This window comes from Dermacentor variabilis, chromosome 3, assembly GCF_050947875.1.
Source record: "Dermacentor variabilis isolate Ectoservices chromosome 3, ASM5094787v1, whole genome shotgun sequence".
NCBI classification, from domain to species: domain Eukaryota; kingdom Metazoa; phylum Arthropoda; class Arachnida; order Ixodida; family Ixodidae; genus Dermacentor; species Dermacentor variabilis.
This window is the reverse complement of record NC_134570.1, coordinates 66,218,433-66,235,664: the sequence shown is the minus strand read 5'-3', so window position 1 is coordinate 66,235,664 and position 17,232 is coordinate 66,218,433. Positions and strand designations below refer to the sequence as shown.

General features: G+C 46.4%; 2 protein-coding genes across 3 annotated transcripts in view; both read left to right on the top strand.

The window, feature by feature from the left end:
- Window positions 1-5,970, top strand: part of LOC142575779 (uncharacterized) — a 37,956-nt gene extending 31,986 nt beyond the window's left edge. The window contains exon 9 of the mRNA XM_075685414.1: window positions 5,738-5,970. Coding sequence (XP_075541529.1) covers window positions 5,738-5,864 — 127 coding nt within the window. The 3' untranslated portion in view covers window positions 5,865-5,970. The remainder of the gene's footprint in view (window positions 1-5,737) is intronic.
- Window positions 5,971-11,476: 5,506 nt separating this feature from the next.
- The window catches only part of Tao (Serine/threonine-protein kinase Tao), a 59,060-nt gene continuing 53,304 nt past the window's right edge, over window positions 11,477-17,232 (top strand). Inside the window, exons 1-3 of one of the 2 annotated variants that reach the window (XM_075685412.1) lie at window positions 11,477-11,799; window positions 14,432-14,473; window positions 16,847-17,140. In XM_075685412.1, coding sequence (XP_075541527.1) covers window positions 17,009-17,140 — 132 coding nt within the window. In that variant the 5' untranslated portion in view covers window positions 11,477-11,799; window positions 14,432-14,473; window positions 16,847-17,008. The remainder of the gene's footprint in view (window positions 11,800-14,431; window positions 14,474-16,846; window positions 17,141-17,232) is intronic. The other variant, XM_075685413.1, reaches the window with a different exon arrangement.

Sequence of the window (17,232 nt, the reverse complement as noted above, 5' to 3'; positions counted from 1 at the left end):
TCTTAGTAGGATCGGCGCGGCTCCCTCGGCCCCTAGCACACCATCAAAAAAATAAAAAATAAAGAAAATAAAAGAAGAAGACACGAAAAAAAAAAATACAACGCTCACCTTCGTGCATAGCGTTCGCCGCGAGCGTTTGCCGGTAAACATTACGGTTACATAAGCTGCAGTTGCCGGGAAGCGTGAGAAGCAGTCAGGGATGTTCGAATGCTGTCGCCTTTCCACTCTTAAAGGCGAAGCTTAAGCGTCCTCTAATTTTTTGTAAGAACCACTGGACCGATTTGAAATGTGTTGCGTTAGAAAGAACTATATAGTGACTGCGGGAAGCAGAATCTTTATTTGGGGCCTGAAATTGAAGCACGAAGTTTACAAATCCATAACTCTGCACGAAAAATGTGTATCGAAGTTCGGCAAACTGCTTCTGTTAGAGCACATGAAGCGGACGAATTTGATAAGTGAATTTACAGCTTACGTGAAATCGCTACAATGCTTGCCGCACTTTTACAAGAGTCCTACTCACAAATTAGTGGTGTACTTCGGAGTTGCGTAAATTGCATCAATTTTGTCCGCTCGACTTGATCAATCAACTTCCTTATTCCTTCATGGACGATGAAAATTAGCGCAAATATTTGGAATGTCTCCCTGATGATTCCAAAGTATCAGAGTGATACGTTGAGAACATTTTATTCTGCAGAATTTTTCTCCTTTGCATTTTCGGGAGAACGTGGGGATCTTGAAAAATGCAATGGAAGGCTCGCTGAGTATTGACAGCATATCTAAATGCGCGTTGAAGGTCGTGACATTCTCGCTTTTCTTTTTTCGCAAAAAAAATTTTTGGACTGTCATGTTTTACGTTACCTTCACATCAGGCACACTTTTGGGGTGAACGAATAGCCACAACATTAATTTAGAAAAAGTCAAGCTAACGCATAAAGCGAGAATGTCACAACCTGCACTGTAGCCCAAGGAACATGACAAAAGAACGCAGTCAAAATAGGCCAAATGGTAACAAAGAAATCAGCTCCGAAAGCTTAGCAGAAAGGAAAAAGAAAAGAAGAAACAGTTTTGATAAAACGGATCTCAAAGTTTCTCCTTCTCTTCAGTTCGCTAAAAGGCACGAAATTTGTACTTTTGGTGTGTTCTGTGACGCGGGGCTTTTTGGACATGTGGCCTCTGGTCTGGTATGCCTTCGCTCCGCCCTTTTTATTTTACATGCCATTCTTTACTGTTGCTCGACAAAGAGCATGCATAGTGCGGGGTAACAAAGAAACAAAGAAACTTGGGGATGCATAGCACTCTGTGTGGGCATGAATATAGATCCAGTGTTGTACCTGCAGACTGCCTCATTGATAGCAGCCTCGAGTACAATAAAGCGACCCGACTAAAGCTACCGCTTCCCTATCACGTGAGGGCCTATTTCCCATTTCTCTAAATTTTTGTGACTAGGCTTCAAAATATTCACGTGACGCTCCATCCTTGTATTTTCCTTCCTGCATGGGCATTACATAAGGAGGGGGATGGGTGGCAGCAGGAAATATTACAGGGCGTGTTATGACATAAATGATAACAGTGAACAAGGAAAAATAAAGGACCGAATTAAAAGACCAACTATATATAACAAGAACCACATACAGAAAAGATATCGTTAAGAGACCACGGGGAAGAGATTTCTCTCCTGACGTTCATTAACTGGTGATTCAATAATGTTGTCCATTCCTTCCTGAGGGAGAGGCAAAAAGCACAACAAAACATATAGGTAAGAAAAATGGCTGTAAGGCTACCTTTGAACTTTGAGGGATTTCTCATTGACAATAAACTCTTGAAGCTTCTTCCAGTCTTCAATAATGCATGGTAGAAAAGATTGATTAAAGGATTTGGTAGATCCGTGAGGTCGTTGTAGAATACAAGAACTGAAAATACCGCGGGAAGGACGATTAGAAGGCAGCAGGAGAACAACGGTCATGCGGCCGTCGTGCGCTGCGGAAGGATGAATCGTTTGAAGCGTTACGGTGGAATTCTTCGCCCAAGGACACTGATAAAGTTATCGTAAACCTCTCGTAGGTCGTGCTGACGAATGTTTTCGAAAATAAACTCTGAGATAAACTAGCGGAAGCGCTCTAAAAAAATGGCTATCGTTCAAGGGCTTGCTCTCCATGGCCTTGGCAGGATAAATGACCAATAAATGACAAATAAATGGCTTTGAACAATAAATGGCGCGGCGGAGTACGGTATGCGGAAAATTTGAGCAGTGCAGACAATCCATGTATTCATTTCACATGCGTGATATTAAAACAACTTAAGAAAAATGAGCAAGAATATACATTATTGTTTTTTTACAGTAAATCCACCTTTATCGAGGGCACCGAAGCACTTGAGCGAATGCCACTACACGCTAGACGTATTCTGGGCTTATGTGAATAATGAATAAAGGAAACAATGCACGCGCTTGAACTTCGCTCACACCGCTTCACAATGAACCAACAGCATACAACATGTACATTAATTTTACCAGAATTAATGGGCCGAATGCAGTGCGCATAGCTGGTGTTCTGTGACAAGCCGCGAATAAAACCCGTCAGTTACGCGATTTTATTTCGTGTTGCTGGCAGCTGTTGCGTTCTCCAGGGTAGCGTACCCCACCGCTGCCGACCAGTTGTTGCGACGCCTGGTTCTTCAATCTCTACCGGCGTTACTATTGGGTAGCGTGGCGTTTTCGACAGGCTGCAGCCGTCCGGTAGACCATGGCGATCAGGCAGCGACGAGACAACTTCTAGTGCGAAACTTGCACGGTTTATTCAATGGTTGGCGAAAGATAAGAAAGAGAAAATGAAGTGAAAAAGTACATTGCGGGGCCCTTTAAATAGGCTCACTAAAATCGTAGACGAGATATTGCTCACGTCAACATCATGTGAGATGCACTGGGTCCCACGGTGCTTGGCGGTGGCGCCCACTTTCCCAGGACGATGTTTTCCCGAGCTTGCCTCCGCTGGTGGCAACCCGCGGGTCCTGGGGATCGTAGGCAGCTGATCCCTTCTCTTTCACGCGTCATTGGTTCGCGGAAAGGGCGCCTGGTTGTGGATGGGCGGCTGATTCATTCTCTCACTTGACGTTTTCACTAGCGTGCCTCCGCTGGCGGCAGCCCGGGAGTCCTGTCTGGTTCGCGATAAGGGCTTGCAGGCAGACACACAAAGGGGCCTGTGAACACGGCGGGGCGTCCGCCAGACCGGCATCCACTCGAGACAACCACAGCAAATTAGGAATCCATTCTTCGTTTCGCTTAGGCATGCACACACACGAAGGGGCCTGCAAGTATTGCGGTGCACCTGCCAGACCGGTAACCACACGAGACAACCACAGCAAATTAGGAATCCACCCTCCGTTTCAATGAGGCATGATGAATGAGCATCCTTTTTGCCCCGGGTGTTACACGCCAACCGTAACATTGCTTATTGCACAGCGGGTGCCGACATAACCTTTGGCAGCAGTTTTCTTTTTCTCATTCGAAACGTCAAAAACCGCTGGTGTCCCAGAATTTCCGACACTTATATATACGAACTGTTGAACTTCTAGGGATGCGAGTACTAATGAATGATTGAAGTAAATGGTTCAGAGAGTTGCAGGCGTGATTAAGCGTTCGCGACTGGTGGGCGTTTCGCAAAAAGAAGAAAAATGCTCTCGAACATTATCCTAGGAGTAGTTATTGTAACCTGAAACTGTTTTTCTTTTTGGTGAACATAACTTTACGAAATAAATGCAGCTCCCAGGGCACGCCAGTAAGATTGTAATGAACACGAAATTTAACTTGCACTAAATATTTGCGCAACGTACTGTGCCCAGCGAACTCACCCCAGGCATGAAAGCTTACTGCACTGGTTAACAGCCAAGCATTGTTCCGGACAACGAAGCTCATGTAACTTGCAAAACGCACGTGCGCCGTGGCAGCGCGATGAACACGTGGCCTGCGAATGGCGGCCGGAAAAGAAAAAAGTAAAAAAAAATAGTTAAACAAGTTTCATGACGTCTACCTGACGTGAAGGTCAGCTGATAGGGTGACTTCCCGCGCCGCAGCCAATCAGGACGAGGGAAGCGCAGGCGTGGCGAGGAGGAGTGGCGTGGGTGAGGGTGCGGCGGCATAGACATGAGAGCGTCGCTACATTACAGAATAAAGAGCTATTTAATAGGACCATGATGGCAGCGGTCGGTTGCGCCGTTCCGTAGATATTGCGGCTTGGAAAACGTCCTTTTTTCCCCGACTTCCGCGTACATTTTCGCCACCTTGGCTGATACAATAAATTTTTAGAGCACCTCTACGTGATCTTCAGCGATTAAATTTCGCAATCGTATCAAAAAAGCGATATACAAACTGAGAACGTGATTTTAAAAAATTCAGTTTTTTGTGTCGCTAAATATCAGCTCGCTGGTGCTCCCTTCCCCCACATGCGCATCGGTACAAGCGGTACGCACAAAAAAACAACACAGGACAAATATATTTACAAGAAAGATTCAAAAGCAAAGGAACACATGGTGCAGCATAAGATGAACCGTACAAGAAATACACTAACATCCCATTGTAGACAATTAATGCAAATAAGAGAGAAATAGTGGCAGGGAAATGCACAAAAGGAAAAATATGACGCAAAATGTCTCGATGGAAATTATAAGCCATTTTTAGCCATTTTTTCGCGGTGCGAAAGCCACGTCCCCCTTAATGCGACTGTAGCATTGAAGGAATTTAGCGGCACACCGCATTGCCGCCGCCCAAAACGTGTCACGTATGAGACGTCTATGAAGCCTCGCTTCTCTCTGGCGCTTCCTCCTGGACACACTGCGCCATCTAGAGGCGCCGCCGCGAAGTCCGCGCGTGACGCGTGTACCAATATATATATATATATATATATATATATATATATATATATATATATATATATATATATATATATATATATATATATATATATTCCGACAAGATTATCTGGATGTGTATGACACGGGTTCGGTTCCACCCATCACTGAAGAAATTTGAAATTATTTTTTTTCTTGTCATTGAAGAGCAGCCCACCAAAGCGACCCAAGTTAGTGTGAAATATATTAATGGGAGAGCAGGATATACCGAGCGGCATATTCCTGACTCGAGTTGGCTCGACAGAGATTCATTATTGAATTATTGAGGAATTTTATCACATGAAATGAAAAGGTTTTGGAACACTTGCAGCGATCTCAAGAAACACCAGGAGAGCTAAAATTGCCCAGATTCATGGGTACGCATCCTTTTGATTCTTGTCCTTGTCTTATGTTGTCCATGTGTTCCCCCAGTGTAGGGTAGCCAACGGTGCTTAATCCTGGTTAACCTCCCTGCCTTTCATTTGTCATTTTCCCTCTCTAGCACTCTCTCTGGATGACACAAGTTGGCCCGAAGGTTGGTTTGGAACTTGGTTCCCCCAACACAACACCATGGTAGGGTGGCTAACCATGGACTGCAAAGTGCCCCAAGTTGGCTAGTGTTGGCAAGAAATCCGGCAGAACCCAGCTCATGACGAATGTCGACGTTAATGCGATTAGCGCTTAGGCAATGTATCGAAAAACGCCGCATAGATAGATAGATAGATAGATAGATAGATAGATAGATAGATAGATAGATAGATAGATAGATAGATAGATAGATAGATAGATAGATAGATAGTCACCGGAATGCTAACTTCATTCAAGTACTCCATTGCACAATGACTGTTTTACGCAGGATACTGAAGGCAGGCTACAGCAAGTCGAGCCGACGCAGCGGTCAGGGCGGTCGCCGCTTCCGGAACAAGACCCGGCAGCACAGCGGCCTCTCCTCCTTGCTGGATCTGCAACTAACGCTCGGCTAGAGGCGGTGCCGCTTTCACCTGAGGCGCTTAGTTTCAATGCGCCTTGCGAATGAAGGGACGACGTTGCGCACGCGCGTTCTTCATCGACGTCGCGTGAGAAACTCGCCCTCGCGTTTTTCACGTCAGCTTCTGCTAAGGCTGTTGACGTGTTTCCTGTGGCATATATTTGATGTCGCCGTTTTTTTTTCTTTATTTTTTCCTTTCCCTTTTTGGTAATGCCGACTCAGTGCGGACCAATTGAAAAGAGAAAGCTGATTACAATGAATGTCCGCGCGACGGTTTTATGTTCACGGTAAACGAATGAATATCATTGCAACGAGGACGTGCCGTTTAGATTGCATAGTAAAACTGCATGTATGAACCGTTTAATTTTGCGTGTGTGTGTGTGTGCTATGTGTGTGTCGAAAGCTGTGGTGCACCAGTGTGATTCGTACTTGTATATATACGCAGTGTCGGACTGAAAGGAAATTCATACTTACGTGAATGGTCATTCTAGTGAACCCTTATAGTCTCCAGGGTTGTGTTTACCCGCCTTTCTTTTTTTCATTTTTTTTTCAGGGATACTTGTTCGGGGTGTTGGCGATTGTATTCTCAGCTATATCCCAGGGCAAATACTTCGTCCATCCAAATCGTGTCCAAATGTCCGCGCGTGTACTGTCTCGAAAACAAATGAGGGATCCGCCTCATAGTGTGGTTGAGAGAGAGGGAGAGGGCGGGGTTCTCGTGCCTACAGTGTACTGCACTCGTGCCTATTCCCTCCTTGAAATTTCTTGTGTGCCAGGATGCCGCCTGCCCAGCACCACTGGCTCTTCCCTCCCCCCCTCCTCCGTCCCCGTCAAGTGGGTGCGGTCTAGTGGTTTGTCGGTTATATTAGTTGCTTAATTTTGTATTGGTTGAGCATCGCACGCGTAACGCGAAGACATGGGATCGTTCGCCACCTGCGACAAGTTGTAAGGTTTGCGAGTGGCGGCGCTGGCTAACACTCCCAGGGTTAGTTCTAGTAGTAATGCATAAATACCCCAAAAAGTGGATGGGAGAACGGCGCCGCGCATCGCACGCGTAATGCGAAGACGTAGGATCGTTCCACAATACACTCACTCAACAACAGGCAGTTTACTGGCGAAAGCTGCACACAGGAACCTTCCCAAATTTACATATACTATGCAAAATGTCCCCAAGTCAATACAGGGACACATGCCCGTGGTGTGGTGCAATACCCATGTCACTTTATCACATCACATGGGAGTGCAATTCGAATAAGGAATTCCACAAAATAGAAAATCCGAGTGCGGAGCAGTGCGAGAGCGGGCTCTCCAGCGGCGACCCTATAGCCTCCAATGGAGCCTGGTGGATCACGCCCGACGAGCAGCCACGCTCAGTGGTGCCCTGGAACAGGGGCGCCAACCATGCAGGCCGGAGATCGTCATCAACCAGTAGAAGGTCAAGACATCCGGCCCGACCGCTGAATTACTCTTTCTAGAGTAATAAAGTTTACTTCCTCCTCCTCCTCCTCCCCACCTGCGGCAATTTTTTTCATCCACTTTCATTTCCATTAATTTATCATTTTCTTTAATTCAATTAGTAAGTACAAGTAATTTCCCCTGTGTTGTTGTGTTGTCCTTGGTGTTTGTTGGCTTCTTACGCTATATTCCGTGTACAGGACCCTTTAGATAGTTGGCTGGGCGTCGTCATTTAAGGAAGTATAGCGCCAGCGACATTGACGGGAGCAAAGAATACGAGGTCAGGCGATGCCACGAGCGGCGCGGGCGCTGAGTTGGCTGGGAACCGAACAAATAAAAGATCAATTGAGTTTGTGCTCCGGTGCTGGAATAACTTCTCGTTGTCTCTCTCTCTCATGTGCTCAACAATCTGCCTCTTTCATTTTCCTGTGCTGCCCTCTGCCGCACGCCACTGAAAACGCGTTGGAAGGGTCCTGGGGCGTTCGCCGGTTGATTTGTGTACCTGCGCCCACATTGAGTGCGCGTCGGTTGTGCCTTTCATGGATCACGAATCATTATTAATGGCTTCTTCGGGACAGCATGTAGCCTGAAGCCATGTAGCACTCAATGACTACTGGGTGATCAGGCCTGAGTGCGCTGTTCTACAAGAAGTACTGCCAATAAAGGCACGCTGAGTTCCGTTTGGCGGCACGGCTGCCTTAGAATTTGTCGCTGATTTCTGCACTTGGACGTCACTTTTTGTATTCTTTTTACACATTATTTAGACGTTTCGCATATTCAAAAAGTCTTCGAGCGCAGCCTTCTGCGTCGGATTTATTAAACCGCTGCACTTGTTTACATCGACATCTACAGCCGCAGGTCGTTGTTATCGTCAAATATTGTGGAAAAGGTCCATCGCTGATATGAAATAGTATCAAAATGTCGCAAAACATGCATATCTGCGCATATGTGCCATGTTGTTACACCCCGAGACGAGTCAATATGAGCGGCCGAACCACTTAAACAACGGCAACTGTGATCCAGATACATATATTACGTGCTGTTAATTAACTCATTCTCGCTTTAACTCCATCATGCTTACAGTTTTAGCGTGCCATAGAGCATTATTAGAGAAGACTGTGCTCGCATAAGTGCTCATTTGTAGGCCATGTTCTCTCACGAAAACGCGCGGATTCCATCGCTCACGGCGTTGGTATAAATGAGCGAGGCGGATGTTTATGCTGCTGTATACTGAATACACCGTCTCTTGTTTGCCGCTTGACGCAGAGGCAAACAGGGCATCTCTGCAATTGAGAAATGTGTCGGCAAAGCAACACGTACAGGCCCAATACGTAGCGAATGCGGCCGACAGCCTACAGGCACGGTGACGTACAGACGTTGGCACAGCGTTGTGTCGCCGCTTACCGCTTATTGTGTGCGCGCCGTGCGAAGTGAAGTGTACCTGATTTCAAATTGCTAAGGCCAGAATTGAACTATAAAAGCAGTTTCATTCGACTTAACTGCTTACATTTCAGTTCAGGTCCGCCGGTAGCGAGTGCAAGAATTCGACGGCGCCAAGTTAACCTTCGCTGAACAGGATCGACATTGGCTCAAACTTCATGGGCAGGGCTTGAGAGGGTCGAAGCTTGTGCATTTCAACTTGGTAGGCGTGCTTGACTCATTTTGAGCACGATTAATTATATATACAAGCGAAAACGCTGTCGCTATTGTGTTGTCAGTTCGGCGACCGATCGCGCGGGGTTCGGTCGAACGATGGTCGGCACGCTGATTTTGCTGGTGCCTTCGACAAGAAAGCCTGTCGCAGTACAACTCGCGCTCGTCGGTTGCGTCGTTGTCGACTTGGTATGATAAAAAGGTTTCAGTGACGCACAATAGTCGGTCAATCATTGGAGCGAGCGTCTTGTCGGTCAAGTATCGACTCAGTGTGGCCGGGCCTTACGAGTACGTGCAGTCAGGAACGCACTGCCACCACCAGCAAGTGAGGACCGGCGCTGCAAAAGGACTTCGTCAGCAACGTGATGTACGTAAGTGTCGCCCAAGTGTAACGCACGGGTTTTTCGTTAAATTAGCGAGCCATTCATGAAAGGCGGCAACTACCTGGCTCACGGTGCAGTCCGGACAACTCGGACGATGCCCTGGCCGCTTTCTCTTTTAAAGTAGAGTTGTGGTCTTACGCTGCGCACGTTTTCGGCACCGCACCGACGTCGAGCTACCAGTAGAGTTTCAACGCAGTTCACGGCACGAGTGTTTGCAGCAGCGCGAGTCCGAGCGCTTTTTTTTTTTTTTTCGGGGGACTTCCCGGCGCGCGGCCACGCGCGCGAGCCTTCCAAAACGTTTCGCGACTAATCCGCTAGGGCAGGGCGCATGCGCCGTCGCGCATAAAGTCCCTTGATAATTAGTCGCGCCATGAAAGAGGCGATTGGTGACCCGGACGTGATTTGGGGAACTTCTCGCAATAAAGCCGCGAAGGGTCCATTGGAAACCGTACCGCAAGAGAGCGCTAATTCTGTGGTTTCCGGCGTAGCAATACTTTGCACAGAGAGATAGGTTGTCTCGTCCAGGATACGTTGTCGTTCGACGTCTGTTATGAGGCCATGGTCGGTGACGAAATCAACCCCGATAGTGATAGAACTTATGTCGGTAACCATGAACAACCATCGAACGCTCTTCGCAGGCCCAGGTTAAGTACGAGCGAGCGTTGTCGAAATACCGGAATGCGAGTGCCATTCACGGCTTGCAAGTACAGAATGGGGGCAGCCGTGCGATTCGCTCGGGTAGCAGGTAGAATGCTGACCACTACTTCAACCCAGGATCTGTTAGAGCTCGCTGCATTGGCCGACGTGGTGATGGAAGTTGTCAATCCACTTCCGGTGGTTCCAGCTGTGATGCCGGCGATCGCGTCGATGTCGCTACAGAAGCATTGAACTCTCTAAAAAGTTTGAACCTTTGGGACTTGTCTCACAACAGGGCGTGCACAGGGCGCGTGCCCTGTCCACTTCTACGTATGTTGTCCGTGTGTTTATAGCGCGGTAACCCCTGATTACAAGTTGAATAATCGTCATCTGTTATCTTTCCCGCATTCCTTTCTTTTAACGCTGCGCGCCTGGTAATTCTAGGTCACAAACGGCATGCGCATTATCAGCACGACTTATCATTCTCGACATTAAGGGATCAAAGTAGTGAGCGCAGAGTTTTCAAGAAAGGAAACGCAAGCAAGGAAGTTGACGATTATTGTAGTGGATGTGAATGCGATCGCCGCAGGCTGAAACGGAAGGCCAGAAGTGATGCTTGTGTAGTGTAGAGGTGCGGTGTGATTCCAAAGAAACGTTTTGACTGCGCTTTACGGCGGCGCTATTTGGGTGAGTGCATTATCAATACAATGTCTGCAGTATATCGATGATGGTGCCAAGCCGCTCCACAAGTTGTTGTTCCTCAGTGTCCTGGCGCATCCACTCTTCGGCATCGGCCATGAATTGAGTCGTGCATGAGTGCAAAAATAAAACTCATTTGTAGGAACATAATTTCAATAAAAATTGGTAACTGGAACTTGTAAAAATCATGCTCGTGCTATCGCCTTTTCAGGTCTTGGCTTCCACACTTCCCCAGTAAACATAATAGCGGAATATCAAGCGATTTTAGCGTATGTTTAGATCTACCCGAATGTACGTCTCGATGTGACACATCCACAAAGTGTGCAGATGAAATGCCACTAGAATGTACTATAGAAGTAAACAACGGACAGCAAGCGAGGGCCATAACAATCATAGAATACACAACAATTTTGAAAATTTGCGCCAAGGCACGTGACCATGACGTGACCAACAAGACCAATATGATCGCACAGAACAGGAGCGCCCTCAAACTAACCGTTCTATCATAATAACTTTTCTAGCCGTAAATAATAAATGTTGCTGCATTTATATTGCGTGTTCACTGTAATTAACCCAAATTCTACCTTTAAAGAGCTGTTTTGGGCTTAAGCACATTTAAACATTTTTTGTGATGAAACTCATACGGGAGCGAAAGTAAACAATCACATGTATTATGCGAGAACGATATACATTTTATTTGTTCCCGTTATGTGATCTACATATTTTTTTTGCGCGCGGCCAATAATTTGATAAAGTGGTTTAGTCTCGCCGAACGCCGATTTCTTGCAAGCTTGAGCAGCCAATGGAATTTTACATATGTCTTCAGCACGGCGCAGCTTGACTGTTTTCTTTTTACCGAAGTTTTCACCGCCACATAAAGAGCCTAACGACAATTTGCAACCAAGAAAACTTGAACGAGTTCTCGTCCGAAATTTTGTGCTTCCTTCATCGACAGGGTGCATCTAGCTTTTCTTCTGAAGTGTCGAAGTGCGCATGTCAACAGTACGCCATTTTTGATCTGTGTTGGGTCGGAAGGGCGTCTTTCGTGGTGAATAAACTGGACAAGAACCTGTCCTTCTAAGAAGAAAACGACGCCAAGCACTTGTGAGTACCACCTAAGCGTGTCTCAGTCCAGATCGCAAACCGCTGCGACCCGGAGTCGCTTTGCGGCTACTTTAGTGCGGTTCAATGCACTGTCTAGGCTTAAATGCACTAGGGCGGGCATCGGCTACATTTTATTCGCGAGGTTGTGCAGCGAAGGGACCGTATCGCATCGTGCGCTTCTTCGTTATGAAATGTGTCTCTGACAGCGCTGTTTCGTAATGTCCATTTAAGGGCTTTAATCTGACTGTTCGGCTGTGAAAGGCATCCCGATCGGAAGTGGTACGTCTGTCGAAATCTCCCAATAATTTCGTTTTTTAGTCATGATTCATTCGGGGACGCCTGGCATGTCAAACGCGCCGATGTTAGGACCGCCGGCGTTGTGCACCGTCAAACTGAACCGCGGAAAGGCGTCCGAATGTCCTTCGATCGCATTATGTCCCGTTTGTTGTTTTGAGAAGGCGCGTTGGAGGCATTAAGCCCGAGCAGTCACGTCCGAGCCGCAACGTTTGCTGCTGGCTGTCGACATTCCCCGTCCCAGGTATTCTCCAGAGCGCAGGAACTCAGTTCGATGAATGTAACTGTGTGTATATTACACACGATCGTAACTTCATCCGGCCTATCAAATGTTTCAGACGAATTTTCGGAGGCAATAGCGTCCCGAGAAACGCAGAGACGCCAGCACGGCAACCGCCGTTTCCGCGGTGAACCTGTCAAAGATGCTTTGCCTCTGACGCAGCCGCGTGCTTCCTCTCTTTTTTTTTTCTTTTCTTTAACTTATACCTGTGATCGGACCTCGAAAACAATGCACTGATGTCTCGCTCTGTTTTGTTGAACAGTGGGAATAACTCCAGTGGTCGCCAAGTTTTCGCATACGCTCCTACAGTCGTCGGAGCTGCAGTCTTTATAGTCGAGACTTTGGTACAGTGCTTCAGTCAGCCTCGTGTTAAGGCGGCGGCTGTGCCTGTCACTGTGACTGCCTGCCGTGCTAGAAGCGGCCTGTGTGAATGAACGGCCTGTGGGAAAAAAAAATTTCTCACGGACAGCTCGGTGGCTGCTATCGGCTACATGTCTGTCACGAGCGCTTGCAAAAAAAAAAAAAAAAGTGTTAAATTATCGTGCACGAAAGCTCTGCTTGTGTTTGAAGAACGCGTGATTAAAGATTTTGTCACGAGACGTCTATATGGCTCGTGTGTAGATGGAAATTCAGTCGTCATTATGCAACGGTTTCATAAAGTCTTCGATGTCGAATGTTGCACTGGAAGTGTAGTGCTAGGGTGCCAGTGGAATTGGAAAGAGAAGACCATGACTATGTAAGGAGCTGCCCTGCTTTCACAGGTCACATTTACAGTTTGAAACGCACTTAATATATTCACTTACACTGCACGCATAGGTGTCAAGCTTTTGAAAAGTCTAAAAATGCTGTTCACTGCTACGTGATGTCTTTCTTTTGCCTTGAAAGATATGGACAACATTCTGTGTGTGCCAGAATTTACTCAGTGTGGTAGCTTCTAGATAAAGAGCTGTGGTACAACATTGTGTACTTAAATTTACGTGGAAGCATACTTATTGGTGTTTGACTCTCTGTGCATCATGCTAGGCCTGTGGCTCTCAACTGCAGCACTCAGTGGGGAATGTTTGAGCACCTTGTTAAAAAAAATAATTCAGGATCTGAGGGCAGGTTGCTGTGCTGTAGGTGTGTAGAGTAGGGGGAGCGGGGGGGGGAGGCTTGTTATTCTTGATGGACAGGTGCATGCTGCCACATTATGGCAGCACCACTTTTTAATCTTGTGGAAATACATGATTTGCAGTAGACGTGGGATGGATGTGACTGATTAGCCTTATTGTCTTGTCCCATAAAGGGGTTTCGCTAAGTTCGATGGCTTTCCACAGCCGTGAAATCTCATTCAAGAACTGTGGGACTGTGTAAACTTCAACATGAACGTTAGCAAACTAGTGCAGGAACTTGCGATCATTTGCTCCCATTCTTTCTTTTGTGTCCTGTGTTCTGAAGCGCTCTTGTGTTTACACATTCGTGCCAACTTGCTCTGCTGTCAGCTCCATTGGTGGAAGTATATTTGTGCTTTACTTTAGGCATGTAGCTTACGGGGCTGTGAGACAGGGTTGGTGCCAAGAAGTTCTTTTGGGAGAGGGAGGGTCGGTTTGAAGGGGAGGGAGACAAGACAACATGCATGATTCTCCTGTGTTGTTAGGGGCATGGAAAGGTGGTATGGAAAACCATTTTATCGATTGTGCTTGACTTCTAGAATGCTCTGAGCTGAGGCAGTCAGGTTAGGTTCTATTTGCACTTTCACCTGCACTGACCATGAACTACTTCACCAAGCTCCCTCAATGTGGAGAAACAGGTCGTTGCATACACTTCACCTATGCGGCAAATGCACTGGGTATTAGCAAGAAGAACACAGTGTATGCTCTGTGCATTGACTAAGTCGCCCTCGCTCTTCTTTCAGCTGTAAGCACGTTGAGAGTTGCACTACTTATGACAGGTCGCATTGCAACCAGGTTGGATGCATGACCCCGGGGTGTCACCGGTGTCAGTGAACCCTAATTGTTTGTTATTGGTCTGGACAATTTGTGCCACATGCCAATGCACGGATCTTTTTTTGCCTTTCAGTTCTACCTTTTTCCAGTTGAAAAATATGCTGAGAGATGTAGAGTGAGTATTGTATTATTTTAACCTTGTGTGCTTGGCAGTTCTCAGTGCACCATTAATTAAAACCGCTTGCACATTCTTAGAATGTAATGCCATAAATGTCCTCAGTCCTGCAATGCGTCATGCTTTGTGCTGCATTTTTCTCTCACACTTGCCAGTTGTTTCTTTTCTCGGCCGGCATCTGCAACCATTTACATGAGGCTTGATATCAAGCCTCTTATGAAATAATGTGCATAGATCTCGTGCTGACGATTGTGTCTGGATCACTGTATAGCATGAAAACTACAGAAATGCCCAGCAAAACCCCATGTGCCCTCCCTCTAGAGGGAGCCCCACTTCCTGCCAGTGAACTAAAGGGACATGCATAATTACATGATGACATGCCTCTGTGTCGGACATATTACCTGCAATATCAGCAATGATGGCTCGTCACTTTGGTAAATCAGCGGCTGCACAGTACGCAAAACCACCACTGGAAGCGTGCAGCGCAGAAAAAAGGAGGCAAGGCTTGCGGTGTGCATGTGATGCGACCTCTCGGCTCCAGTGTGGGAGAAGGCACGCAAGGAATGTGTCTTGTGAAAGCTATGTGAGGAAGAGTCTATGTTGGCAGTGGAGCTCGCTGCTGGGCAGCATGACGGTGCAACATTTTAATTCTCCTATCTCCTGTAATAATGAACCAATTAGAAACATTCTTGCAGTAAGACACTCCACCAGCAGGTGCTTTGCAACTTCCAGAGTGTAACGAAAATTTGTGGTGGGGCCTGGTGACCCAGGGCGCTTTACAAAACTACAAGTGCATGAAAACTAATCCACCATCTTCCTCTGCGACAACCTTTACAGCTCCGGCGTTTTGAGATGCTTAAGGAGCGTTGACATGACATTTTTAAAATGAAGGTACAAACCTTCTAAACACGAATAAAAATACTGGCAAGTGTCGGAAGGCCCCAAATAATGTACTGTGGTACCATACTTGCTTCTCTATGAGCCAGCTTTGGTTTCGGTATCCATGAGCTGGATGTGTCATGATGTCGTAGATCGACTCGCACAGCCAAAAAAAATGTGTGCAGCACTCATGTAAATTTTTCTACAAGCTACGTCGTCATGCCTAGCTTTCTGCTGCACGGTGTCGGCAAGTTTTGCTCTGTATCACGGCATCGCATTAATGTTGATGTTGCAGAGCCCGGTGTTTCGAGACCATCTTTATTATAAAAGTAATGTCTTATATTCCCCAAGCTTTTGTACTTGCTAACTGCAATGCCTTTGCGTGCGGGGACAACATGGTAAAGATTCTACAACTTAAAAAAAGATGTCGGAATTACTTTAAAAGGGCCGTTAAAGAGTTTATATAAGTTAAGCTTAGTTAATTACCCTTCTACAATGTCAAAAAATTCACTCTTATTGTGACAAGAATTAAACAACAAGGAAGTGCAAAAGTGAAAGACGGTGGCGACACTGCCACCTTGGAGTTCCTGCTTGAGCTCGCCATGATGTCATGAGTTTTGATGGCATTTGCTCTGGACTCTCCATTGATAAAGATGGGCTGCATTGCATTTAAAAAGAGAAAGTCTGAACTTGCCAAGCTCAAAAAATTTAGTGTAAGCCACAACAGCCGAAAATATAAGAAAATGCTTGGAAATCTGCAATGTCGCACTGATGTACTGTTTCTGGGGTTGTGGTATGAAATTGACTTTCATTTTCTCTTACTGGTAGATTCCTAAAAGAATATAAATCCAAACTGATTCAGTGTGTCTCTTAAATGTCCCTTTAAATCTGATCAATCAGTAAAAAGTGCTGCTATCATATGTGTCAACACACCTGAATTTTTGACAAGGCTCGCAAGTTTGGGCTTGTTCTGTCAAATTTTACGAAAGACACTTCAGAAAGTTCCTCTCTTCAGTCTTCAACAATATATGCTTGAAAGTCTTGATTATGAAAGGAGCTAGAGGGTGTTTGCTTCAGGCAAGTTTTTTCGGACAAGTTCTCGAATCGGGCGAAATCTCCAAGAGCAAAGCCGTTGAAAAATTCGCTGTGGTCAGTCTCCGCTATTCCAAGTTTGCTGTTGCTTGTGTGTTGCATGTAAAAGTAAATCATTGTTAATATAGTAATATTGTAATAAAGATCCCCTAAAAGACGTTTTGTTAGGGCAAAATTTAGTCATACTTATTATGGGTAAAATGACTCTAAAAAGAAATTTAGGTGGGTGAGTGCTTTTTCCTGTCCGGTCGTTTCTTGACAAGGTTTTGCATCCTCTCTACCATTGTACTGGTGTTGTTTGTGAGATTTCTACAAATTTTAATATTTGCAGTTAGGCAGGCATGCACCATTCGCATTTGAAGAGGTTGTTGATATACCTTCTGTGCCTGTTTGTGTGTGCAGGTTGGCAGGAGTGCCATGGGTAGGACGGGCTGCGAGCGCAGGCCTGTAGGGGGCCCCCCTGGGGGACTGCAGCCCCGGTAGTGGGCACTGCCAGCCCCCCACCCATTGCTGCCCCCTTCCACCTCCTCCTCGGAAGAGAGAGGAGAGGAAGGACCTAGCAGCATGCCGTCCTTCTCGCGCCTCGGGAACCTCAAGGACCCGGAGCTTGCCGAGCTATTCGACAAGGATGACCCCGACAAGATCTTTGTGGACCTCCGCGAGATCGGCCACGGCAGTTTCGGGGCTGTCTATTATGTGAGTTTGCTGCCTAAAATACATTTGTCACGCACACACACAAAGAAAAAAAAAGATTTTACTCTATGTTTGGAAGAAGGCGTAAACATGTT